General features: G+C 44.5%; 1 protein-coding gene across 1 annotated transcript in view; it reads left to right on the top strand.

Annotated features, from left to right (window-relative positions):
• Positions 1 to 27614, top strand: part of gmds (GDP-mannose 4,6-dehydratase) — a 121298-nt gene that overhangs the window by 20977 nt on the left and 72707 nt on the right. Inside the window, exons 5-6 of the mRNA XM_079739188.1 lie at positions 20634 to 20826; positions 21949 to 22053. Of these exons, the coding sequence (XP_079595314.1) occupies positions 20634 to 20826; positions 21949 to 22053 (298 nt within the window). The remainder of the gene's footprint in view (positions 1 to 20633; positions 20827 to 21948; positions 22054 to 27614) is intronic.

Here is a 27614-nt window from a genome sequence, read left to right as displayed (position 1 = left end):
CTTCAGAGAGGTTCACTTGTTCATCACACTCTCCCCCTTGAGGTGATAGCTTGGGAGGGTGTGTGTGTGTGTGTGTGTGCGCGTGTGTGTGTGTGTGTGTGTGTGTGCGCGTGTGTGTGTGTGTGTGTGTGAGCTTGTGTCATCGTATGCTTGCGTGTGCAGTGATAAAGTGTACCCCAGGAGATGGCCGTCCTGAAGAACAAAGAGGATGTCACTTCTAAGCGGTGCAGGGGTGGATATGTCCAGGGGTTTGTGGACGGATATGGGAAGGCTAGGGGACGGAGGCCAGAGCCAGTTGCATGGAACAAGAGAGCTCGTCATGGTCCACTACTCTGCCCTAACTCCAGAACAAGCTTATTCGATCAAAGGAAACCGTCGACAAGTTGATACTGGGTTCAAGGTTGGATACCTACCTCTGGAATGTGCCATCTTCTCATACCCCTGTATGTAGAGACTAGGGATGGATAGAGATAGAAAAATAAAGAGGGCCTGAGTTCTGAATACATCAAGTATACAATATAGTGCTATCACAATTGCTAGCGCTATATTTTCAGTTTTAGATGGAGAAACTGTTGTAAGCTTGATTTTGAAAGTATCAACCCTAAAAAAATCACAGGCCATCCCCCTAAAGCACAAAGCTCGCTAGCTTTAGCAAAAAGGTCTTTCTTGCCTTGTTGGAGATGCAGTGAGTTCATAGGCAGAATGCGTTCAGGTAGCAGGATATGTAGGTAGACATACAGGTAGCCCATCCACTTATTTAATTCGGGCAGCTGTAGCCAAAGATACCAGATTTTTTTTTTTTAATGTTTTTTGTCTGATTATTAGATTTGATTAATCTGACAAATTCGATTGTTGATTGCTCCCGGATATAAAGAGAATTTCAACAATAAAATTCCTTACCTTGATTTAAAATGCAAACCAACCATTGTGCTTTTGTTCACTTCCTGCTAGCCATCTTTTATGTCCCAACCTTCTCTTTCTTTCTCTCTCTTTCTTTCTCTCCCTGTTTCTTCACATGGTCTTTCTTCACAACGCACGTACGCACGTACGTGCGCCTCCTTCACTACAACCCTCTAAAGTCTAAAGCAACAACAGCTTAGCAGTGATTTACTGGAGTCTTCCTGATCTAGAGAGAGCTTTCGCGGAGTGCCACGGGATGTAATAATGTGTGTATTAAATTTCTGGATGAGTCATGCATTTTTTACCATGCAATGCATTGGAGGACCCATCTTAACATTGCTTTTGCTAGATATTTTGTTTGACCCTTGGTATGGGTAATTTGTTTGGGGACAAATAGACACATGATACAATTCAATACAATTTGTAATTGTTTCTAATAGCAGTCCCTAGTTGTCAAGTTGTTGACTTGTACAGGGCAATGCCTGCCACCATTTTGGGAGCATATAAGCATTGGGATATTAGTTATGATGTTGTTTGAAATGTTTTTTGGTCATTGTTTAGTAATCTATCATGATATTGTCATTATGAGGAGACATTCTTGTGTTTGAAACTGCCATAGCATTTCTCATGCGAGACGTGGCAAAACAAAGTTTTCATTAGCCTCGGTTACAAAATAGTTACGTTGATTTAGGATTTGACAGTACTGTCAACAGAAAATCCCATTATGCATTCTGATGCACAAGGCTTATAGAGTAAGAACTGTTTGCATCTTCTTCGGCCATACTCTCCTTGGGGACCGACCGAAGGGGAAGAAAAGAGAATCGCAGAATGAGTGCAGGAACTAGCATGTGAAGGATGACTGGTCCTTTCTCCTCAACAGGTCATTAGCTGGGTTGACTCACTCTCTGATTGGTGTTTACATTACCTGCCGTCCAATCAGCCGTCAGTGGCACGCTTCTGCAGTGCACCATGTACGCTCTTGGATAAAGACTTGTATGGAACAAAATTAGTACATTCCCCAATGGAGAACATGTTTTATGTCTTCGACATCTGTGTGTGTGTGTGTGTGTGTGTGTGCGTGTGTGCGTGTGTGTGTGATTGCCATGCGGGGTTAGGCATCTCTCCATTGCCAGCGCTGCATACAACTCACTGCACACACTTGTTCCATAGCAATTGTTTTCCACTTGGAATCTCCCAGCTTTGGTGGTTTGGCTGAAGGCAGATAGGGTCTATCTTGTGCGCCCACAGGATATAGCCTATCTTTGTGCCCACGCGAGTATCCCCTCCTATTGGCTGAGCAGAAACAGGATTCTGCAGAGCTGTAGGTCAGAACAGTTCTCTGGAGCAAACTGCTGTTCCGGAGTGTTTTAAAGGTTGGCCCTCTGTTTTAGACATGCTGCCTGACCCAGAGCGACTGAGAATGAACTTTAGAATCTAGAATTGGCCGCTCGAAGCCAAAGAACACAAGTCCTTGTTAAGAATGACGGGATGTTTTGCGCTCGTGTTTTTCATGTTCACGGTTTTCAGAACTTCAGAACCCCTGATTCGATTCAGTCACTTTTTTCGAAAAAACAAAAACAATTGGCCGCAATTTACTTAACAAGCTTTCCTGGTTATATATTTCGATTTAATGAATACGCTTATTGGTTAAGCATGTGAAAACAACCTGCACTATTAAGAGAGATAGTTCAATGAGAAGTCAAAAAGATGAAATACAAATTGAAACTCAGTAAAAGGTTTGTTTGCTTTAGTGGGAGAGAAAATTAGGAGCCTAAAGAAGTGCAATTCTCCTGTTGGTCTATAGATGGCAACCCAGTCCTTTTGACTAGTGCCTATGTCCTACCATTTCAGGAAACAAAATCAATTCTAATTTAAGCCCTGCTAGGCCTTAAGGCCCCATAACACACATAAACAGGCCCACAGATACACAAAACAACAGTTGACTTTGAATTATTACTTGCATATCAACTTGATAATTTAGTCAAAAGTAATTTAACCACTAACTTCAACTTGATTGATTATTAACGTTTTGTCTTTGACATCTGCATGTCTAGGGTTACACGAGTCTCACGCCAATAATTCATTTAAAGTCATACTTGACATAAAAAAGGTAACTTTTTATTTATTATTAATAACAAACATTAATTATGAGTTCCAAATTAAAACATGTAAATTCACCAAACCAGCAAAGTCAATATTATTTCTGCAAAATCATACAATAGAAATATTATTAATTAAACCAATGATAATTAAATATCTAATTGCTAGTTGTTTGTATATGTTTCGCTCTCGTATTACTTATGCTTACACAAGTCCATTGCTTACTCAAAATGTGTTATCAGTACATAGTTTTCCAAGAGTGGGCTTTAAAAGCCACGTAGAACCACAACAAGAGTTTACATTGTGATTATGTTCTAATAGCATTATCAACCGTTGGAATTCCCTTGAGAAATGTTTACATAGACCTTACACCATGTGTGCCAAGGGATAGCAGTGTTCAAGCACCGAGTACACTCCATCTACTCCCAAGCAAAGCTAAGCACTAACCAGAACAGAGATTCAGTGATTATTTTGTATCTCTATCTTTGATTGTTTCGCTCAAGGGGTGGAATGCTGTTTGTTTTTTTTCCCACAAGACCATAGTCATTGGGGAAAGCAAAATGGTGGCTTTATTAAATTGTGCAGCAGTTTTGAGATACTCTACCCAACCACACCTGTCTTTTTTTTATTTTTTCCATGCTCCATATTGTCTCCTAAATGTTCCTGTTCCCCCAAAAAACACCCACACTGTGCTGTCTGAAACAAGGAGAAGACGTGCATCGATAAGTGAGGAGTGACATAGGCTCATTACTCACTGTAAACATTGGTGCTCGCACAAGTCTCCCTACACCCTAGTGGAGACCATACCACAGACCACGTCAGCCCTACTCACACACAGAGGTGGCACCCCGTTTGCTTGGAAAATTCTGTTCCAATTCTGTACTTCTCATTCCATTAATTTGATGGGAGAAGAGGGCAAGTGATTGTCTTTACAGGCCAGGTTTTTTATGTTCTTCCAGAGCCTGGGAAAGCTTTGTTGTTGTTTACCTGTGCACAATTTAATGTGTGTGTGTGTGTGTGTGTGTGTGTGTGTGTGTGTGGGTATAGTGATGATGTGCACAGCCACTTGTGTGTCTGTTGAGCAACACGTGTGCACGTGTGTAAATGTATTTTTACACACACTTGTAATAAGGTATGAACTCACCTGGATCGCGATGATCAAACCACAAAGCCAATAAGGGAGAGCTGAGTTATGGGGCTAGTCTGTTTTGATTGACTTAGTGAAGGTGTTCTCAGAGCATGGGATTATTTTTTGTATCACCTGCTGTTTGTGTGTGTAAGTGTGCAGATGCATGTGTGTGTGTTTACGCGTTGGTCTTGGCCTTGCCTGACTTTAATTGATGTTGTACACGTTGTACGTGTGTGAAAGCAGCGTTGCTCAGCCGCCAGCCTTTGCTCATTTACCTTGGTTTATTTATTTATTCTCTTCCGTAGAAACTGAACCAAGACCATTATTGTTGCTGTTTACAGTCGCCATGCCTTTTTACTGGTGTGTGTGTCTGTATATGTGTGTGTGTGTGTGTGTGCATATATATATATATATATACAGTGGGGCAAAAAAGTATTTAGTCAGCCTCCAATTGTGCAAGTTCTCGCACTTAAAAAGATGAGAGAGGCCTGTAATTTTCATCATAGGTATACCTCAGCTATGAGAGACAAAATGAAAAAAAAAAATCTAGAAAATCACATTGTCTGATTTTTAAAGAATTTATTTGCAAATTATGGTGGAAAATAAGTATTTGGTCAATAACCAAAGGTCATCTCAATACTTTGTTACATGCCCTTTGTTGGCAATGACAGAGGTCAAACGTTTTCTGTAAGTCTTTACAAGGTTTTCACACACTGCTGCTGGTATTTTGGCCCATTCCTCCATGCAGATCTCCTCTAGAGCAGTGATGTTTTTTGGCCACACGGACTTTCAACTCCATCCAAAGATTTTCTATGGGGTTGAGATCTGGAGACTGGCTAGGCCACTCCAGGACCTTGAAATGCTTCTTACGAAGCCACTCCTTCGTTGCCCGGGCGGTGTGTTTGGGGTCATTGTCATGCTGAAAGACCCAGCCACGTTTCATCTTCAGTGCCCTTGCTGATGGAAGGAGGTTTTCACTCAAAATCTCATGATACATGGCCCCATTCATTCTTTCCGTCATACGGATCAGACGTCCTGGTCCCTTGGCAGAAAAACAGCCCCAAAGCATGATGTTTCCACCCCCATGCTTCACTGTAGGTATGGTGTTCTTTGGATGCAACTCAGCATTCTTTCTCCTCCAAACACGACGAGTTGAGTTTTTACCAAAAAGTTCTATTTTGGTTTCATCTGACCATATGACATTCTCCCAATCCTGTTCTGGATCATCCAAATGCTCTCTAGCAAACTTCAAACGGGCCCGGACATACACTGGCTTTAGCAGGGGGACACGTCTGGCACTGCAGGATTTGAGTCCCTGGCGGCGTAGTGTGTTAGTGATGGTAGCCTTTGTTACTTTGGTCCCAGCTCTCTGGAGGTCATTCACTAGGTCCCCCCGTGTGGTTCTGGGATTTTTGTTCACCGTTCTTGTGATCATTTTGACCCCACAGGGTGAGATCTTGCGTGGAGCCCCAGATCGAGGGAGATTATCAGTGGTCTTGTATGTATTCCATTTCCTAATAATTGCTCCCACAGTTGATTTCTTCACACCAAGCTGCTTACCTATTGCAGATTCAGACTTCCCAGCCTGGTGCAGGTCTACAATTGTGTTTCTGGTGTCCTTTGACAGCTCTTTGGTCTTGGTCATAGTGGAGTTTGGAGTGTGACTGTTTGAGGTTGTGGACAGGTGTATTTTATACTGATAAGGAGTTCAAACAGGTGCCATTAATACAGGTAACAAGTGGAGGACAGAGGAGCCTCTTAAAGAAGAAGTTACAGGTCTGTGACAGCCAGAAATCTTGCTGGTTTGTAGGTGACCAAATACTTATTTTCCAGGGTTTTCAACCCTAACCCTATAATTTGCAAATAAATTCTTAAATAATCAGACAATGTGATTTTCTAGATTTGTTTTTTCATTTTGTCTTTCATAGCTGAGGTATACCTATGATGAAAATTACAGGCCTCTCTCATCTTTTTAAGTGGGAGAACTTGCACAATTGGAGGCTGACTAAATACTTTTTTGCCCCACTGTATATATATAGATAGACATGTATTTATTTATATACATATATATGAATGTATGTATATACTGTGTGTGTGTGTGTGTGTGTATATATGTATATATATATATATATATATAATATATATATATATATATATATATTACTGTATATGTACATGCATATGTACATATACAGTGTATATGTACATATGAGACCATGTATTTATGTATATATGTATAATACTAAGATATTCATCACTGTGTTCTCGTTACCTTAGAATGAGCCTTTTTACATCTTCGTAGGTAGTGGGTCCTCTTCCGAGGAGCCCAACATTTTACACTGCTGTTTCTACATGAGCCCAGACCTGACAAACGGCTCAAGAGGCTTTAGAAGCTGAATTTACTTTAATGACGGGGGAGGGGCGCAATTAAAATTCAAAAAGTGCCCTCAAGAACCTCAAGCAGCCCTCAGGTTGTGTGCTTATGTAAACAGGTTGGACTTGGTACTTGGCACCAATGGTTTGGCGCTTTTAAGGAGACTATGAGAAATTAGTGTGAACAACACTTCTCTTGTGCCTGCACCGGGGTGGAGCCCAACAGCCTGTCAGTCCTCTGCTGTCCCCCCCGGGGCCTCCGTTGGATCGCACTCCCAGATGGGGATTATTCTTCCTTATCTTGATCATAAATGCCATTATTAATATGGTCATTAGTAGTGCTATTAGCCCGCCGGGAGGCGGGTGAAAGGATGTCTACGTGACATACAGTGTGGCAGATCGGGTGGTTGGGATCAGTTTCCCACACTGTGACTTCTATGACCATGACTGGGGCGGTTGCTGTCTGTTTATTCCTCCATTCCTCCATGCCCTCAACATTGTGTCGATGCTGAGGTCTGCTGGTACCCGACAAGGTGGATATATTCCGATGTTTCCATAATATACATTCGATCAGCAATCGATGTTGAAGGGAAACGGCCATTGTCTGACTTTGAAGGGAACAAAACACACACAAAGTCTTCTCTCTCGCAGCTCGGCAAGGAGAGAGATGGGAAAACTGTTTCGATGTAATAACAACGCTGAGCTGTTTTTCTTTGGAGGGAGACCATGACGGGTCCCCTGTGAGGCATATTAAACACTTTTTAAAAGAAAATACAGTGTCTAACACCCAGACATTCTTAAGCTGTAGTTAGTGACCCTCAGATGAAAGGGTGTATGTGTGTGCGTGTCAACTTTATTTATCAGTGTGATTCCCTTAATCAAGCAAACACTAATAATAATAATAATAGTGTGGGTGGTTGTGTGTGTATAAGTGCGTGTTTGTGCACGAGCATGCTTGTGTGTGTGTTTGTGTGTGTGTGTGAGACTGTGCAGGTTTCTATGTGTTTGTGTGTACGTCTGAGTGTGTGACAGGGAACGAGGATAGCAACATCTCAGAGAGCAGAACACGATTAGTAGGAGATAATCTCTCCTCTCGCCCTCTGTTCGGAGCGTGGGCAGACTCCAAAGAAAACACCCAGCTGTTTGCTTTACTCTGCTCTCGACCCAAAGTTCAGCAAAAAGTGACATATGAAAGCAGAGTTCTGTGTGTGTGTTTGAATGCACAGCTTTTGTGTGTGGCTGTGTGTGTGTGTGGCTGAACTCGTCACGTTCAGCCTTTTGCCAGGCAGTAAAGGCTGAGGGCCCTGCAACGTTCTCAACTACTCCCCCAAGCATTCCTTTCCCCCCAATTATGAGCATCGAGCGCGGGGAAAGCCATAGATACACAAACACCGGTCTTGGAAGTGTTCACACCTCTGACAATGATGGGCGTCTCGGACACACACACACACACACGCACAAACACACAGACACACACACACACACACACACACACACACACACACACTGAGACTGAGACTGACCCTGCACATCCTAAATTGTGCTTTACTTACATCTGCACGCTTCTGGTGTATTCATACCCGACAACCTGGCACAGAACACTAGATGCTAAGCTAATCTTGGAAGTACTTATGTTGCCTGGCCTATCACAGGTCCCTGGCATTGCTCAGAGCTCACAGTAATAGTCACCAAGTGAGCCCCAGAAAATAAATGTAAACCATCCAGATGCAGTAAATCTAAACGGTGATGGTAATCGTATTAAAGTCTGATGCAAAATCCCTGCTGTGGAAGGGACTCCTCCTCTCCACAGTATTGTTAAGGTCAGTATGCTATACACAGTTGGACCTACATTCATACTTATCTACTTATATATGTATATACAGTATAGGTAGGCAGGTATGAAAGATATTTTTGGTGTCTTTTTGAATACTTATAAGTATAAATAGAAGAAGTTGGTTAATGTTTGTGTGTACGTATTTGTACGTAATGTGTTGTTATGCTTGGTTTCTAGCAATAGGCGTTTCATTGCAGAGTGTAGGACCTTTCTTCTGCACTGGATTGTGCCTCAACTTGCAATGTTCTCGCTGCTATTAACTATGCTAGCATTCCCCTGAGAGTGAGAGACGCATTGAGAGAGACATAGAGAGAGAGGTGAAGACAAGTCATTCTATGGCCTAGTCCAAGTATTTTTTGACTAATTCAACCCTATCTTTACCATTACCACCTTATTACATTTTATAGCCTTTTACACTGTGTGTGTTTGTGTGTGTGTGTGCGCGACAAATTTGTATTTTATTATAGTTGATTGAATGTCCTCAAGCTGAGTGGATTGATACAAGCCTGCAAACAGGCAAATGTGAGCCATGGCTTGCCTGCAATACAGTTGCATGGTTTATAGTTGGTTCTTTTTGATCTTTATTGACTTGGACTTCGAAAGAAAATATGGTCTATCATAACCACATGCAACGCTCCAGCGCTACTGTTTTCATATTGGTTCAGAATTATGGATTAAGTTCGGGTAGTTGCTGTTATAGAGATTTTGTGATTACTTTTTCGTAGTAGTCAGCGTTTGATACCAGGGCACCACACACATCTGAAAGCACTTGGAAACAGAAACCATGATGATGATACAAAAAGCCTATGGGTTAAAATAGTGTACATGTTGGTCAGTGGAGGGAAGAAATATCCAGTCCACATGTGCATCTTAGCAGGTGGAAGAACCTAGGTATGGGGTCGGATCTAATGAGACCAGATTTATTTTAATTTCTTAATTCTGATAAGCATATAACAGATGAGTGAGTGTATTTGATCACCACTATATCTTCCTGAACCTGGATGATTGTGGCTCGTGGGGAACCCCCATTAGGCAGACCTGTGTCTTCTTGACAGCACGGCTCCCTGTCAGAACAATCTCTGACGAGGCGACGCAACCGGCTCCCAGCACACAGAGCACATTGTCCTGTCTTCCTGCGTTCCCTTCCAAGACATTTGAATGATGGAGCACGTTGCCATATCTCTGGCAACGACCATCATGGATCAGAATGAGTGAGGGAGCCGATGCTATCGGTGCCAGCACCTGTTGATTGTTCGAACATGAGCAGATTGCGCTGTGTTCAAACTACTTTTTTCCACATGTAGAAAAGGCAAAGGAAAAAAGGCAAAGAAACCATCATCATGAATATGCCTCTGATTAGCTGGCAGGCCTGATTTGGCCGAGTGTCAGAAGTGTCACTGTGGTATGCTCTTGTTTGCTAATAAGTGTATCCGTGCTTGGAGATTGTCACAGAGACAATAGCAACGCTCATGGCTGTGTGTATCACTGTTGACACCTGCTGTCAGGCTTGGAGCTGTGATCTGCGATGCTGAGGATAAGATGGTTCCAGTGAAATTCCCAGTATTTTCAATGTGGATATTTGATTGCAGAATTGAATAACGCCATGAATGAAAACAAACTCTGAAAACAGAAGCCTTGTTTTAGGGGAATATACATTGCACAACAAATCAGGGTGATTATTCCCCTCTGCAATCTTTACCGGTTTACTATGACATTTACATAAACAACAGCATCAGCCTGTATGCTATCAACAGAAGAAAGCAGAAATAATGCACCCTGACATTTCCTACCATTGCCCCTCTCTCAACAGTTTTTTGAGAAGGTGGATAGTTTTTTTATGTGAGGGGAAAGAAAGCAATCCCAGACAGAAAAGGCTATCGAGTGCAAGTGGGGAGAAAAAGCGAAAACAGCCCAAATTTCCCTATCTGCCCGGTGTTCCGGTGTCTCTCGGGAAGAGGAAGAACGTAACAGACTCTGCATATGTGAGTATGCAGATGGGGTCTAGGGTGTCACGCCGCCAGGAAGACTTTTCAACGGCAGCTCTTTGAACCGCTCTTTGTGGGCTCCCTCGCCTCTCATCCGCCTCCACACCGTGGAGCGGGGTAAGAAGAGCCAAGGCCTGTGGTAGGGGGGCCTGGTTGCTCTTGGTGCTGTGGCGGACCAGTTGTAGCTCTGAGGATCTGGGTACCAGCAGCAAGGCAGGGTCCAGTGTGTGTGTGTGTGTGTGTGTGTGTGACTGTGTGGGTGTGTGTGAATGTTTGTGTGCTTGCATTTGTAAGTGACAAGCGTGCATGTGCGTGCCTGCATGTGTTGAGTGCATGCGTGTATGTTTGTGTGTGTGTCTGCGTGCGTGAGAAACGAGCATGAGACAGTTTTTATTTGTGTGTGTGTGTGTGTGTGCTAGAGACCGTTAACCGGAACCAGCAGCTGGGGAGGCATAGGTTGCTCCAGCGGTCTGGCCAGGTTGCTAGTGGATCGTGGGATAGCTGGGGTCAGCAGACCCCCTCCATGTTTTCCCATAGGCAGTTATAATCCGAACATCTCAGACACTGACAGCGCTTCTTCCCCCGTCACATTTCCACACAACTCACACAACCGGTGACTCAGAAAAAAAATGCAAGAACAGAACGCGACAAGCCCTGTTTCCACGCGATTCCAGACGGTTTCGTTTTTTTCTGCTCGACTCCAAGCCAGTCCGGGAAAAATAGTTCAATTGCAGTTGTTTAGGCCCCGCTTTCCTGGAAATGTCCACGGTTACACGTTTTATCTGCGCCATCTTTCCCTTGTGTGGCGGGTGGGTTCTCCGTCGATGATTAAGAGGGGGAGCCACCAGGCACCAAAGTAGCCCTGCATGGCAGAGGAAGGGAAGCCTTGTCACGGTTGTGTGAAACCTATCCAGAAGAATACTTCCACTTTCTTCCATAAAGAAAGGAAAATCATACCCACCCCGGCCACTGGCTGCCTTCAAAGACACACTCGGATTCACGATACCTTAATCTCTGCAAGAACTCTGCATGCCGACCCCCTGCTGTTCTCAACCCTGACGATGAGGGTGGTTGGTCATGATTGGTCTAAACAAATATAAATTGAAAATTTGAGAAATCCCTGTTCATTCGGATTTGTGAGCCTAATTGTAGATCAACCCAGTTCAGCAACAATACTATAAATAGATGACTGTGGAACTGTCCTTAGGTATTAAGTGCATTTGGAATGGAGATAAAAGACGCTATTAAATCCCCATCATGGTTGAGACCTCTCATCACCCTCCTTCCCAACAAGGAAACCCTAAGGTGCCATCCACCTAGAGGTGATGAACAGCCTTTATTGGGACAGTTGCGTGTGGGACCCGTGCATGCAGTTGTTTCATGATTTAATAATGATCTTTTAACCCACTCAGCACTTATGTCTAACATCCCCCCTATAACAGCAAAGTTCTTTTACATTCCAGAACGTCAAGCGGGACTTGATTGAGCATGATATGTGTAATATTGTCGCAAAGATCATTGTATTTGTGTCTGATCCAAGTCAAGCCCTTGTTCCGTCTCGTGGCTCCTCTGCTCCTCATGCCTTGCCTGTTTTCTTACAGCGCGGTCGAGTTGGCCAGCGGTGATATGAAAACACTGTTCCCCCCGCAATGATTTATGGCTCCTGCACACAGGGCAAGAGATTTCATCATATAACCTTAACACTTGGAACACATCTTCAGCGTTACTTTATCTGTTTTATGCGATAAAAATGCAATCCTTCGTTGTCAGTATTTTATTTTTTTACCTGAATGAAGAAATGTTTCAACAACTGGGAAGAGTCGGTATGGTGATTGAGCCATTCTGTGTATGATGAGGATGTGGGTTGAGTGTGTATGTGTGTGTTTGTGCGTGCGGTTTTGGGGTAATCATGGGTGATTGAAAGCCCCCCCAGCAGGATACGATTGGGTGGGATGGGGGAGTGGCGGTTGTGAAAGACAAAGGAGGAAGGGGTAAAGATAAGAGAGTGCTAATGTTTTAATCCCTTCCAGATGAAAGCCACTGGCTTTCTGGTTTCCTCACTCACACACACACACACACACACACACACACACCGCCGCAAATGTTCACATGCACACGCACACACATAGATCCTGTTCGCACCTGGCATTAACAAGTTTCTTGAGTGATCCGATCACAATTGGACAGTTCTAAGTACTGAATTGACCTAAAGGCTTGATTATGGTTCCACGTTCCCGCAACGCAATGACCCCGCAGTCGCTTCAACGTAGTCGTTAACCTTTATGGTTCTGCGTCGGGTTTGCGTGTCGCTATATGTCTGTGGTAAAAAGTACAAAGTAGCACAAATAGTTGGTCTTTGTCTGTGCATGCTATTGCTTTACAATTGGTCCACTACGAGAAGTTTTTATTATGTTATCGTATGGATTCTAGCAACTTGAAAGCTGAATACGACTCAAACAATGTGCAATGAAATCAGAAGATGGGCTGCTAGTTGGTCGTTGTTGTCCATTCTGGTCATGACATTTGAAGTCTATTATGATCGAATACAAAACGTCTTCACTTTTTACCGACTGGTGACAAAAAAAAGTTTACAGCTATGAAGGCAGAAGTTACATGTTTTGCCTTCGATTTTTTGCATACAAAGCGTGTTGCCGGAAATGATGTAGTTAGATGACCAATCACAGCCCTTGTGGCTGCTTCGCCTCGACGCAAGGTTACAATTTTTGGGAGGCTTAACAGGTCCGTAACCCCCTTGCGTTCCGTCAACGTGGAACTATAAAGAACCCATAAGACTCAATGAGGACGCATTGAGATCTGGTCTGTCAGACACCATTCAGAGGTGGTCTTGTCCACTTACAGACCCATTATCTTAGGATATTTGAATTTGTCCTGGGCAACATTGAAAGGTCGCCCACTCAACTAACATGCTCTGCGTAAGCAGAAGTAGGTACTCATCTGTACGCCAACGCGTCGTAGTTGAGTCAATCCAAGCTGTAAACTGGCTTAGTCCACGACGTGTGAAATTTTCCATAAACTGTGTGAACCGATACACTAGGGCAGATCACAAGCTGCACAATTGTGATTGGACCATCTAACACTAAAACTAACACTCACATACACACACACACACACACACACACACACACACACACACACACACACACACACACACACACACACCAACTGGAACTTTGCTGGCACGGGTAGTGTCTAATTTTGCGTCACTCTCCCACTATGTCAAACCTTGCTTCTCAATCACTCCGACTCTTTATTCGCTTACATGCAAATTAACGACATGGGAGAGTAACCTGCTCGCTACGTGCACACGGGGAAGACAACTCTCTTTGACAGGAAACAAGGTATTTATAGCCGCAGAGACACCACAAAAATGCCCAACAATAGCCTAGATCCTGTCCACGCACAGACACAGCCTAGATCCTGTCCCCATAAACGATCTCACAGACAGACAGACAGACAGACAGACAGACAGACAGACAGACAGACAGACAGACGGACAGACACTCAACCTATCCACACACACAATTACACAGCTGTTGTGCCTCTTTCCAGGGGGTCTTGGGTGGGGGTTGAGGTTTGTGTAAATGAGGCATATGGGTAAAAGCAGCCTCTGGCCTGGGGTTGGATGGCAAGGATCTGTGACAGCTAGCAGAGTAGCCAAAGTGGGCGTTATAATGTGTGCTTGTAACGGAGTGTGGTCTGCATGTGTGTGTGTATTTATGGGTGTGTGCGTTCTTGTGGTGTGCGTATACTTGTCCGTGTATGCATAAGTCTGTGCACCCGTATGTATGCACTTACTAACCTGTATGTGTGTGTCTGAGACAGAGAGTGCATGTGTGTGTGAGAATGTGGATATGTGCGTGTGAGAGTGCATTTGATTATGTGTGTGTGTAACCAACGAGTTGCAGCACCTGCAGGGGCGGTGTTCCCCAGCCTTCACTTCTATTTAGGGATCATGTAAGCAACGCCAGGGCAGCGGTGGTTGTGATCAGGATGTGTGTGTGTGTGTGTGTGTGTGTGTGTGTGTGTGTGTGTGTGTGTGTGTGTGTGTGTGTGTGTCTGTGTGTGTGTGTGTGTGTGTGGAAGGGGTGGAGGTGAGTGGGTGGGCAGTGGCTTCCTACGCTCACAAGGGCAGCATTCATCAAATGAGCACTGTTGGGTGGGGGTGAAGGCGGAGGTGTTTTGTTAGGGGTTGCTGTGGCGGGTGTAGGGGTGATTCTTGGGAGGGGCTCTGGGGGGTTTAGGGGTGGTTGTGGGGGGTATAGGTGAGGAGGTGGGGGTGATGATTTGTCAGGACTCGGCCACCCTCTTACTAAGAGAGGGTCGTGCTAGCACCCGATCTTCGGGTAAATCGAGTGCCAGCTGGACAGGGTGGGGGTAACTACTAGGGTGGGGTTAGAAGGGTCAGCAGTGTTAATAGTTAACCGGCTCAGGGCCTTGACAAAGTAAAAGCAACAACATTTCCCAAAATGACCATGACCTGCAGTATTGTACTGATGGGGAATTTTCAAAATAAGGATTTAACTTCAGTATGTCACCAGAATACATTTTTCATTGGAGTCATTATATATTGGTCAGTCATGCAACATTTCCCAGTTGCCCTTGGAAGTGTTCCAAAATGCAGTGTGTGTGTGTGTGTGTCACAATGTTTTTATCTTCACAACCTGCTTTGAACTCATCCGACCTTGATGAGAGCTGATAATGAGTGTGAAGACAAGACACTTGGGGCGACGAAGCGTACTTTGGTGACACAGAGGGGTCGAGAGAGCTTTCTTTGTCTTTTGATAGATTCCATTTCAGTGTATGTGAATGTGAACGTATTCATTTTTCAGTAGCATTTTCTTCAACTCACTTACATTCGTGATTGTGAAAGCGCGTGGTGAATGCAGGTTTAAAGAGTACCACAATACCAAAAATCAAACCACAGGCATCGCGCCATCTTTGGTGACACTGGTACACTGTTGCTGTTTGAGGGGGAGGGTTTGAAATTGTGCGGTGCCCTACCATATCTGCTGGCAAGGGTCCCCTGACCGGGATGCATTTGATGGGCATTTTGATAGAACTTTGTATATTTGAATATAATATAACCTATAATTTGATTGAAGGAAATATAAGTAGTTGGTCATTTGCTCCTGTCCAGTTGTGAACATTAGTTGTGGTTTCATTACTTAAACAACTTACGTTGTTCCGGATCTTTAACTCTAAACATTTTCAGCCTCAGCGCGAAGGGAGACATGAACTATCAAATCACTCAAGTCAATCAAGGTGTGTGTGTGTGTGTTTAATGACTGTCCCCCAGGATGCCTGACCGCAGCCCAGTGTAGTATGGTCCTTTCGCCATGTTTACACATGTGTTTGTGTTGGTGGGGTTTGGCGTGATGGATGGGCGGTGAGGTATGGTACTAGAGGCAGGCAGGGGCTTCTTATTCTTTGTCCTCTGACTCTTCCTCTGCTTGCCTCAGAGAGAGAGAGAGGATGTCGTTAGGAGAGGGGTAGGGTTTTTTAGGGGGTTTGAAGCAGATCGATACCTAAATCCCGACGTTGACAGCCAATCTCCAGCTCTTGTTCTGCAGGTCTCTGACAGACACCCTTAAGACACGTAGCAGCTCTCCTCTGCACGCGTCCCCCCAACCTCCAGCCCACGTGTCTGAGCGGTATTTATTTATTCATTGCCATAGCTGCAGCCACCTCCCGGCCTAGCAAATTGGGCTGTAATTAGACCCAACAGACGGGGGACGATGCAGATGGCTGCGATGCGATGAGTGAACGTCGGCAGGGAGAGGGATTAGCGGGGGCCTGGCCTGCATGTCAAGCCCTTCTTCAGTCTCCCGTCTCCCCGGGGCTCCATCCACGCTCTTGCAAGGGTCTCTGTGTAGATGGACGTCCTACGAGCATGTGTGGGATTGTTGTTTGTTGCGTATGGGCCCACCTTATATGCTGTCTGGCAGATTTTGAGATATCTGCTGCTTTTTGAAACCCATTGAACTATTTATGGTTGCGTGTTTATATATATATATATACATTTGGTGTTTTTTTTGAATAATAAACAAAACCATCTTTCATATCAGGATACAACCAGGAATATCATCTGATATGAAGTCCTTTGTATTTATAAGTTGGAGATGCCATGCTTACTTTAGTCAAAGCTTAAGTCGTGTTTCTGGAATATTCAGACTGGGAGGAATTGGTCATTTAGCGAGAGGATCCATACATTATTATCTTGCTATCAGCTCCTGTTATCCTTGCGCAGTGTCGTAGCAAACAGATTTTTTGCCCAGCATTTGGCAATACTGCAGTTGATAGTAGTCCATTCAAGGTTGGAGAGATGGGGGTGGCAAAGGTATCTCTGGCTAGAGCAGGAAAAAGCACACGCAAGTACATTGTTGAAATAAACCAGAGTAACATACTAATAACGATAAAGTACAATAATACACGTATCAGAAATATAAAACATGCAATATATTGTAGATTTATATGTAAAAAATCTCTCTAAAAATGTGTTTTGCCTGTGTTCTTCATCCACGGTGGAATAGCTGTCACTGAACTCGTGATACATTTTTTTTAATTGTAATCCAGATCACAACAAAGTTGCTGTCTTGTCCTAGGATGTGGGGCGCCTGTCTCACCACACCCTACTGAATATCATAGAACACACCTCATTAAATGTTTGAAATGGCTCTGCTTCTTATTCACACGGTTGTGTTACTTTCATCTTATTTGCATTATCTAAGATGATTTTGTTGTCGGTGTATTAACAACAAATACCTTTTTTTTTGGGGGGGGGGTAGAGTTGATGTGTTACAAGCATTGTTTAGCAAGTGAATACTAGCAATGTGCTCACATATGTGTGTGGCGGCAGTGTTAACTTTTCCCTTTGGCACTGGTCCAAACTGTTGTGGGTGTTGTGATACAATCGATGAACACTTAGTTCCTACTGGGAACACCGACCACATGCACATACACACACACACACACACACACACACATGTGTTGTGTTGTGTCTGGGTCCCATGGAGAGGCAAATTGGCAGACCTCCTGGAAAAAAATAGCACTTTGTTTTTCTAACAGGTGTGTGTTTCTGTGCATGACACGGTTTTGACAAGACGGCACTGGAAGCCGGGGAGAGAGATTGCCCTTGTGTTGTTTCCTCACCACTGAGCGCTACGGCGATGACAGAGACAGAGCTATGTGCGGTGCGTGTCTTTAGCCTGGGCCTGCATACAGCAACTCAGCTCAGGCCCCAGCCGCTCGCTTGAAACGTACAGAAGCAAAAGGGTGTGGGCGCTGCAGAGAATTATAGCATCCAAAAGGTCCAAACCAAGCTTCCTCCATCATTGTTTTCAATGCGTTTCAACATCCCTAGATGCTAGGTATTTTTTCCCATTAGCTTTGATAGTTTACTGTAAAATATTCCCTCTCCCCATTCCAAGGCAATGTAAATCATTCGGTCTAGCCAACTGGTCAAAGTGTTTGTGATTCAATTTCCCCTTACGGGTGCCACCATTGCTTGGGTTTTTCTTCAGCCAGCAGCAAAAATAAATAATAATCCATATTTGGAAGATTGAGGGCAGGAATTAATGGCCGCCCTTCAGTAGTCTATGGCTAAGAGTCAGTGTTATTAAAGCCTTAATAACTCTTTCAGGAAATACCACTGTCAAACGGGACCTGTCGAAATCGAAATGGAGATCAGCTTAACCCATGTGAACCACACAAAATGTTGATGGTCTTTCTTCTTAGTTTACTGTGTGTGCATCTCTTTCCCTTTATTAGGTTGTCGCTCGCTCGCTAACCCTATTTGGCAGTCTGTGGGCGGAAAGAACCTGCATAAGGTTTGCTCCTTGACAACGTTGCCTGTAATCGTGATGAATGAGTTGTTTACCCAGAGGTTAATGGATAGGTTTTGGATGTGTGTGTGTTATCTATCCCTCTTTGGCCTGTGCTCTGTGGTGTGATACATTTACATTTACCCCCATTCATCAGTATTTAATGATGCTCAAGATGTGCTTACAGCTTTGGTGTTGGAGAGTCATGCCCACAGGCTATCAGAGCCTGGCTGTGCAAACTACATCTGATATAAACTTGCAATGGAGCTTTCGTCATTGTTTGTATGTTTGGTGTTTGGAGCCAGTGATGTAGTTGTGAGGTTTAATCTGGAAGGTGACTGGGCCTACTTGCGTCTGCTTTTTCTCTTAGATCGCTTCTTGATCACTTGCTGGTTGGAAGGCTGACAGCCCCCATGCTGTCATATTTAGACTTGCCAAAACCCCTAATGCTATATGTATATATTACACCACCATGCAGAATAAAATCAACACACACACACACACACACACACACACACACACACACACACACACACACACACACACACACACACACACATCAAAAGCAGGTATCAAAAGCAGCTGAGAGGGGAAGGGTCCAGTACGCCTTGACAACTTAAATCAAACAAAATGCCTAAATTCCTCCATTGTCTTTAATTCTGTAACTGACAGATTAAAGACCAGATATGTGCGTGTCTGTCTGTGTGTGTGTATGTCAGAGGGGTAGGTTCTGGGGCCCCTCAGTCTAGTCCAGTACAGTCCTGGCAGATATTGGCAATTTCTAGGCAGCTAGACAAATTTTGTCAGTGTTGGGGGGGTCAGTTTATAAGAGTAATTTTGTTTTAGGGATGGATATGGGTGGTGGGGAGGCAATAAGATACGCAGACACTAAAATATAACTACACCTCATTTGATTAAATAACCACTATACTATACTATATATACTATACTACTATAAAAAAGTATTACCATATATTTTTTTCGGATTTATGCAATTGATTATTATTGATCCTCTTGTAAATGTATGTAATCGACATTAAATGAGTAAACTCGGTAATACGCAGAGAGTTTTATGCAACGTTTCTCTACAAACACCATGATAATAAATACTTTCACATCCAACAGCCCTATTCTAAAACACTGGTGAGGCAATAGGAGGTGTGTATTGGGACTGACCAGGAGGAGGTGTTTGTCCAGCCTCCCTCCTCACATACAGCCAATCAGGGCCAACATTTTCACCCCCCCTAACACATGCTCTTCGAGGAGCCGTCACAAGGTACATCCTAAGTAGCGTATGTGTAAGGAGCTGGGTTGCAAGAAAGCACACTAAGGGCAAAGGGAGTACAACCGATCGGAGGCAGGTTAGCAGCTTATATCAAACCAAGTGTTCAGCACTGGGGGCTCAGCTTTAGAAAGCTTTGTCGATAAAAACATATGAAATGTATCCATATGTGTTTTGTTCATTGAGAACCCTCGTATAGAGTAGGGTAGATTGACCTGGTGTTTCAGTGAGGGACCTGCATACATGCTCAACAACGTATGTGCACAGCCCATGCAGGGGGAACAGAGACCCAGTGTTCAGAGGGTCCCGGGGTTGAATAAGGGGCTCTTTATCCAGCGGCGGGCGGGTGTGTGTGCGCAGAGTTGGCGTGGAAGTACTAAAGGGCTCGAACCGTCTCCCTGGTCACAGGCGAGGGCCCCATCCGCACGCCCCTGGCATGCCGAGACTGCTTTAAAGCTTCACGTTTGCTGTGGAGCCAGAGTTTATGCTTGTGTACGCGCACGCACGCACGCACGCACGCACGCACGCACGCACGCACGCACGCACGCACGCACGCACGCACGCACGCACGCACGCACGCACGCACACACGCACACACACACACACACTGCACACTATTAGCTTTAGTGTATTAAGTCGCTAGCTCAAGAGACAAGGATGCCGTCTCACACAATGCAATTTCCCCCCTCTGTTTATGAAGTACATCGCCACAATACTAGTGAAAGGCATTCTGGGAGTGGGAGGTCTAAGTTTGAGGTATGCCCATTGTAATGAGCGTTGAGGGACTCAAGACTCAACACCCCACTCATCCCCAGAACCACTGCTCTTACCCCCAGCCTTCCTATTCAGCAGCACAACACTGACTGGAGACAAGGACCTTTATTGATCTTGTCAGCTGGGGGTAGGTGGGTGGGGGGGGGGGCTCTTATCCGCAGAATAAATATGTTATCAATACATTGCTCGTGTCGAGACGTGTGTGGGTGGGTGTGTTCGCTTTTCCCCCCCTTTCCATATAATGCACTCCATTTTTCTTTCTTGTCAAGTGGGCTCTACGGAATGAATAGCATGTGTTCCTAATAACCCAAACACAGTGTTCCGACATCTTACCCTCTCTCTCCCTCTTCCACACTCTTTTCCTCTTCCACCTCCCTCCCCTCCCTTCCCTTTCCCTCCCCCGTCCCACCTCAAGATCTCCTTCGACCTGGCCGAGTACACGGCCAACGTGGACGGCGTGGGCACGCTGCGGCTGCTGGACGCCATCAAGACGTGCGGCCTGACCAACAGCGTGCGCTTCTACCAGGCCTCCACCAGTGAGCTGTATGGCAAAGTGCAGGAGATCCCCCAGAAGGAGACCACGCCCTTCTACCCACGTTCGCCTTATGGTAAGATGGAGGACTGAGGACGGAGAGACCCGTCCTCAGTCCTTTGGTGTACGCACACCAAAATGTTGTTGCACGCAAAACATCAAGATCCGTCAATCCTGTTTGTATTTCCTCATTTGGCAACATGCAATAGTTTAAGATTTATGCAAAGATAAATGTGCACACTCGTGTGCATTTGTGTAGAAGGAGGCTTAAGTGCAGAGGGAGAGTGTGAGCTTTCTTCACGCCTGAGGCCGAACGTCTCACTGAAGACTGGAGTGGCTCTCACTGTAACAAAGACACCTTTATATCCACGGCACTCACTTTCAGCACTCACGAGCACGCACATGCACACACCCACACGCACAAGCACATGCACACATACAATTCGCAGAGGCACACAGCCGCACATTCACACACACATGCAGGCACACGCACACTGATGCCTGCATGAACACCGATACTCACGCACGCACACAAGTGTGTGTGTGAGATCAGGTTTCTTGCCCCGTGTCGTCTGAATGTTCTCGTCACTCACACTTTCCCCGTCCGTCAGCGCTCTGACATGGGATGGGAGGAACATACCATGATGAGCAGTAGCTGTTCCTCTATTTACTAAAGCGAGGTTGGAGACGCACGCCACGCACAGCGTCGGGCACAAAGTACTCTGCGGTCCAGTAGCCTGCTATGCTATATCAGAACTCCTGGGGGTGGCACTACACAGCCTGGGCTGGAAACCTGAGATACACCTGAATATAGATCTCTAGCCTTTCATTTCGTCCTTCAAATCTTTAAAGAACAAAAACGATTTTGCTTAGCAAACCATCATAGGCGCTAGTCATTAAAACATCCATTTCCTATATATTTCATTTATTTCATCAGGCACAAACGCTAAATGGTGTAAGGGAAAATTAATGCAAGGAAGCAATTTTGCCAAATGATTTGGGTTACAGATATTTAAATGAAGCCAGGTGAGACGGTTATGATGGTTTGATCACCTAGAACAGTACTATCCTAAACATTTTATTTTGAGTAGAAAGTAAACGTTAATTTGTAATGCTATTCTTCGTCGTTGTGCTCCGTCTTTGCTAAGATGTACACAATGTAGAATTTATATCATGTAGAACTGTGATTCTCGTTTAGGCGCTGCTAAACTGTATGCCTACTGGATCGTGGTGAACTTCCGCGAGGCCTACAACATGTTTGCTGTCAACGGAATCCTCTTCAACCACGAGAGCCCCAGGAGAGGTAAGACTCGTCTCTGCATCTGTACAGCTTCTACTCATCCAGGAATCACAGTGTCTTTCAGGATAGTACAACCTTCCTCACTTGTACCCCTGAACCCTTGCTTACACACACACACACATACACACACGCACACACACACACACACACACACACACACACACACACACACACACACACACACACACACACACACACACACAGACATACACATACACACACACACACATTCTTGCACACACATTCTTGCATACACATTCACACACAGACACACACACACACACACACATTCTTGCACACACACACACACACACACACACACACACACACACACACACACACACACACACACACACACACACACATTCTCGCACAGAAACACGTAGTGGGGTACACAACCAAACACACACACACACACACACACACACACACTCACACACACACACACATACACACACCGACTTGCCATCGTGGCTTCATCTCTCACAGACAATGCTGCCACATAGTGATCCGTCGGGGCAGACTTGTGGTGAGGTTTTTAATATGTGCTGCGAGCCCCGAGGGCCACGGCCGCTGGCTTAACCCGATTTACACGTCACGCTGACCCAAATGAGTTCCACATGGCTCCGGAATCAGCACTGTGCCCAGGTCACTCAACTCAGGTGTTTATGATTTATCCCCTAATGAAGGCCCTGGTCACGACCCCAGATGGTGTCAGAGGGCAGCCAGTAAATCCTAATGGGTTACCACAGATATTTTGGGGTAGGCACTGGTGTAGCTCCCAGCCATAACCTTGCAAAGGTGAATCCACAGGGAGAATGGCGAAAGGAGCCACGGTTCAACGTTGCTATACACGAAAAAGGAGTTTGATAAGAGAGGCCACTTGGTCTACGGGAGAATGTATATGATGGCGTTAAATCGGGCCACAACGTCGGATTAATTGAGTTGCAAAAGCTATGTTTCAGTGCTCGACCTCCTCTGATTCAGAGAGGAGGAGCACAGATGGTTATGTCCACATGTAAATGTTATGACCTTATAAGGTTGAGAAACGCTGCCCACCCACAACCTGTTATTATCCTTATTTTGGTCAGCCCCCATCTTGTTTTCCTTTAGCGTTCTCACTGCTTTTCTGTCTTTTGTTAGATTTTCTCCCATGGTCTGCCTTCCCTCTTTCTCCCTCTCTCTCCCTCTTCTCTCTTTGCTCCTCTCTATCACTCTCTTTCTCTCTGTCTCTCGTTTTCTCTCTCTCCCTCTTCCTCTGCCTCCTTCCCTCTTTTTTCGCTCTTCAATCTCACTATTCCTTTTACTCGTCTCCTTAGTCAGCATTTATCAAGTCGGCCATTTCATGTTTTGCTTTTGACACGTCTAATAGTCTGAGAGTTAAGGCTGTTGTTGCTCATAAAACAGGAACGCCGTGCTCTGATATGGCCAGATGTCCCATGAATGTCTTCAACAACCCCAGTGTGGTGCTTGCGTTGGCAGGAAAGGCCAATGTTTACCCCGGCCCCCAGTGTCAACCATGACCCCACCACTGCCACAATATAGAAGGGAGGCTGCGACTGTCACTCACTTCTGAATACCGGACTGTACCTCAAAAACCTCTATGATGTTATATATTGGATCTATATTAAGCTGAAGTACATTAGTTAAGTTAGGGGCAGTGTTGCCCCAGTTACCTTGAAAAAGTAATCTGATTACTGATTACTAGTTACTCTTTAAAATAGTAACTAGTGGTAACTAATAGTAATAGTTACTTTACTGATTACTCAGTTTTTGCCAATACTAACATCCCCCCCCCTGTTGTCCAAAATTGCTTCCCCCCCGTTAACAATTGTTCTCCCACCGGTCAACAACTGGTCTTCATCAACTGGTCTTCCCCCCCGTCAACAATGTACCTCTTGTATACAGGGCCCAGAATTTGTTGCTACGGCCCTGGGTGCACACAATGACACACGGCTTTCAACGACTTCCGCCAACTTTTAATGCGTAGACAAAATATCACTGCGCACTTTACGGGGCGATCACCGCACGCACGCAGCACCGTGCGACTAATTCCGCCGCTAATAACAACTGGTGGCGCGGACTCTGGAGAGTCAAGGTCGACGCTCGCCTCTGATAGATTGAAGTCTTTGGAGACTTACGCTTCACACACACACGCACTCTCACACAAACAGACAGACAGACAGACAGACAGACAGACACACACACACTCCATCGCTCTCAATGCCAATCGTTGATCAGGTAAAAAAATAGTAACGCACAGTGACTTTGATGAGTAACTTTAATCTGATTACTGGTTTGGAAATAGTAATGCGTTAGATTACTCGTTACGGAAAAAAGTGGTCAGAGGCCAGTAACGCGTTACTGGCATCACTGGTTAGGGAAGAGGAGGGCCACACTTTGGACAATTGCTATTAAACATAGTTACACGATTAAATGGTACAAATTAATTTGATGCAAATTATGTATTTGGCTGCTTTACAGTTGCCCCGACCTTGCCAGCCTATTTCAAGGCCTGACATTTATTTTTGCTAGGCCTATCTGACCTTGGCTTCTCGAAGATTACATTAACTGGATTTACTTTCAAGGATTCATTTACTACACTACCCTGCATATTGTTCAACTGTCAAACAGGCTAGCTCTTCAAGATAGATAACTATTAACAAAACAGCAAATGTATGTGTGCAGGATACATTAACATACAGACTAAAGGCAATCTGGCTTGAAATCAACACATTTATTTGAGGCTACCAGAGGAAGACCTTCATCACTGAATGAAAACAAAAAATAGAAAAATAGAACACAATTTAAGTGCAGATCGACTTCATTACACCTATGTTAGCTTGAAAGATATAAAAGGGCAACATGGAATACGCATCTCACAAAATATTTTGGAATTTGATGTGTCTGTATCATCACCATCTACGTGGGACATGTATAATAATGCCAACTTCTGCAAATGAACAATGATGTGAAAATAACATCCTGCATTTTTCCTGAACTTTTCTCTTTTTTGAATTTGTTTTGTTACTCTGAGGATGGCGCGTAGCCACATAAGGGCTATTTTGGGCCAGTGCCACTATGATTGACAGCTGGCCCACCCTATCAGAAGTGTCCGGCATTAACTTCATATTCAAGGAACGAAAAAATAGCCCATATTATAAGTTCATACTAAATTGTGTGAGATACATTTAGACAAAATGAAGAATCATTATGTTACAAATATTAACAGAAATGCTATTTTTGTTTATTATTTATATTCTCTGCTTAATTTTGATTGGGTAAAGCTATGTAGCCGGCCGCAGTGTGCGTCCGTAAGTTATGTCCACAATCACTGGAATTTCAAGCGATTCTGTTATGCGTGGCCGCCTGAGTTTGAGAGAGGCTTCCCCTTGGAACCGCCATGTTTATGTTCTGCCAATTCATTCTCAACCATGGACAGTCTTTAGTTGTTGCGGAAGTACCATAGACGTCAGAGAAACCGACGCAGTCGTTTAGGATTCATAATACCATCCGGAGGCGCACACAGCTTTTGGTCGTGTTCTATAAAATATTCTAATCTAGAACACTCCGGGAGCTCCAGCGGGCGTCCTGGATTTCTATGTCCAAATAATATAATATATATATAGATATCTATATAATATTATATATAATATGAAATGCGCCTCGGGAGGATATTATGAATCGTAACGATTGCGTTCCCTGCGTCTTTCACTTCCACATCAATCTGAAGTCCAGACTGAACCGCGACACGGAGGAGAAAGATCCGGGGGCCATTGGGTATCCGTGAGTCCGCACCAGCAACAATCCTTTTCTCCTCTATTTCGCGGTACAAACTGGACTTAAGGGAGTCAAGCACAGCAACATCGGTTGGATTGATTTTAATAGCAGAATCGTGGGTCAGATAAAGGCGGCGTGTTTTTCCTCCAAATTGTGAGCGCATCGCGGGACCCGGATTAAAGCACTATGCAGGCCCGGGCTGTATGATGCCCATGTCTGAGTTAAGTCATTAAAATGTTCAAAATTACATCTCAGAGAGAATTTTCTGTTCGTCAATGGAGCGGACGGAAATGTCTTTATTAACGGCTGTTAACCGGGGTGACAACTCTATTTACCATGCAGCCGTTTAATTTAAATATCAGCTTTTGTGAATGCATTTGTGGCTGAGTGACTCATTAATGGCTCAGTCATTATCATTGGGCTGCCCCACCCCCTACTTTTGTATACCTTTAATTTCTCACTAATGGTGAAGGAAGTCCATGATGTCACCACTAATGCATCCCAGTCCTACAAGCAAGAAAGGCTATGATTTCATGCATCCCAGAGTAGATTTGTGTGCACACAGACAGACAGACAGACAGACAGACAGACAGACAGACAGATGCTTGCGTTGGCAAGCATCTCCGCAAAACACATAACATACACTATGTTAACATTACATTCCACTCTGCTGGGAGCGAAGGTGGCATTCTTTTAGTGACGTCTGAGTGCCTTTTCCGGGGCACTGAGACGTCATGACCAAGGGGGGCACCGGCAGCGTGGTTTGTGTGGACGTTTGGAGCTCTGTCTGGGCAGCGGTTGACTGCGGCGTCCGAGAGAAGGTTTAGCTTTTCGGACATTTGCTGTATAACGCTACGGTGTGTGTGGATGGTGAAGCTCCGTCCGACCAGCGATTTATCGAATGTCCGTTTCCGAGTGAGGGTTAGGCCTCCCGGTCATATAGTATAAAACTACAATGTGTGTGACACTTGCTGTATAACGCTACAGTGTGTGTGGATGGTGAATTTCAATCTGAGCAGCGATTTATTTAATGTCTGCGTCTGAGGGAGGGATATAATCATTATAACGCTCCTAAAAAATGACAGTACTAAAAGTATCAAAAAGTTGGACAGGGTCACAACCATCCGGATAACACTCCCCCCTCTTTCCTCAAACCCTCAACACAAAACCCATTTCTTTTTAAATATCATAGTGCTCGAATGCCAGCTGAAACAGTGGGTTCAGTGTATTTTTTAAGTTCCATGAAGCTGAATGTTTTTCAAACCATGCGCTATTGGCTGCTTTAGTGGTCATTTGGTTGGGCCATGGAGGAAATTATCTGAAGAAGAAAGCAAGACCAACGTCTGCTCTCTATCATCCACGCCAACAAGGCGCTCAGTCCGTCAGATCTGAGGATGACTTAATCCCAGCAGGAATGTTCCCCGGGTTTATCCTGAAACTCTCGTAAACACATAACTGCTCTACCAATAAACAGGAGGTCCCTATTGTTCTACTGGGAAAAGTCACTATCAATCAGTCAAAAGGAAAAATAACCTGTTGCCAATCCAGTGTGTAGAACTACAAACAGAAGCTTGCATTTGCTGCCAACTCATACCTCAGATACTGTTGTACTGGCTAGCTTAGCTTTTAGCCATAATAAACAAGCTTTGCGGTGATACTCATAAGGCGAATTAGCTTTAGCTAAATCTACACCATATTGGCAAGATAAATGAAACACTCCACCAGCCATCATTGGAAACAGCAGTCAGGTATCCAGCCAAAACTAACTATAGGCATTATCCATT

The sequence above is a fragment of the Pollachius pollachius genome (assembly GCF_949987615.1).
Source record: "Pollachius pollachius genome assembly, chromosome: 7".
Lineage (NCBI taxonomy): Eukaryota > Metazoa > Chordata > Actinopteri > Gadiformes > Gadidae > Pollachius > Pollachius pollachius.
The sequence above is the reverse complement of the archived record's forward strand: the minus strand, read 5'-3'. Positions and strand labels throughout refer to the sequence as shown.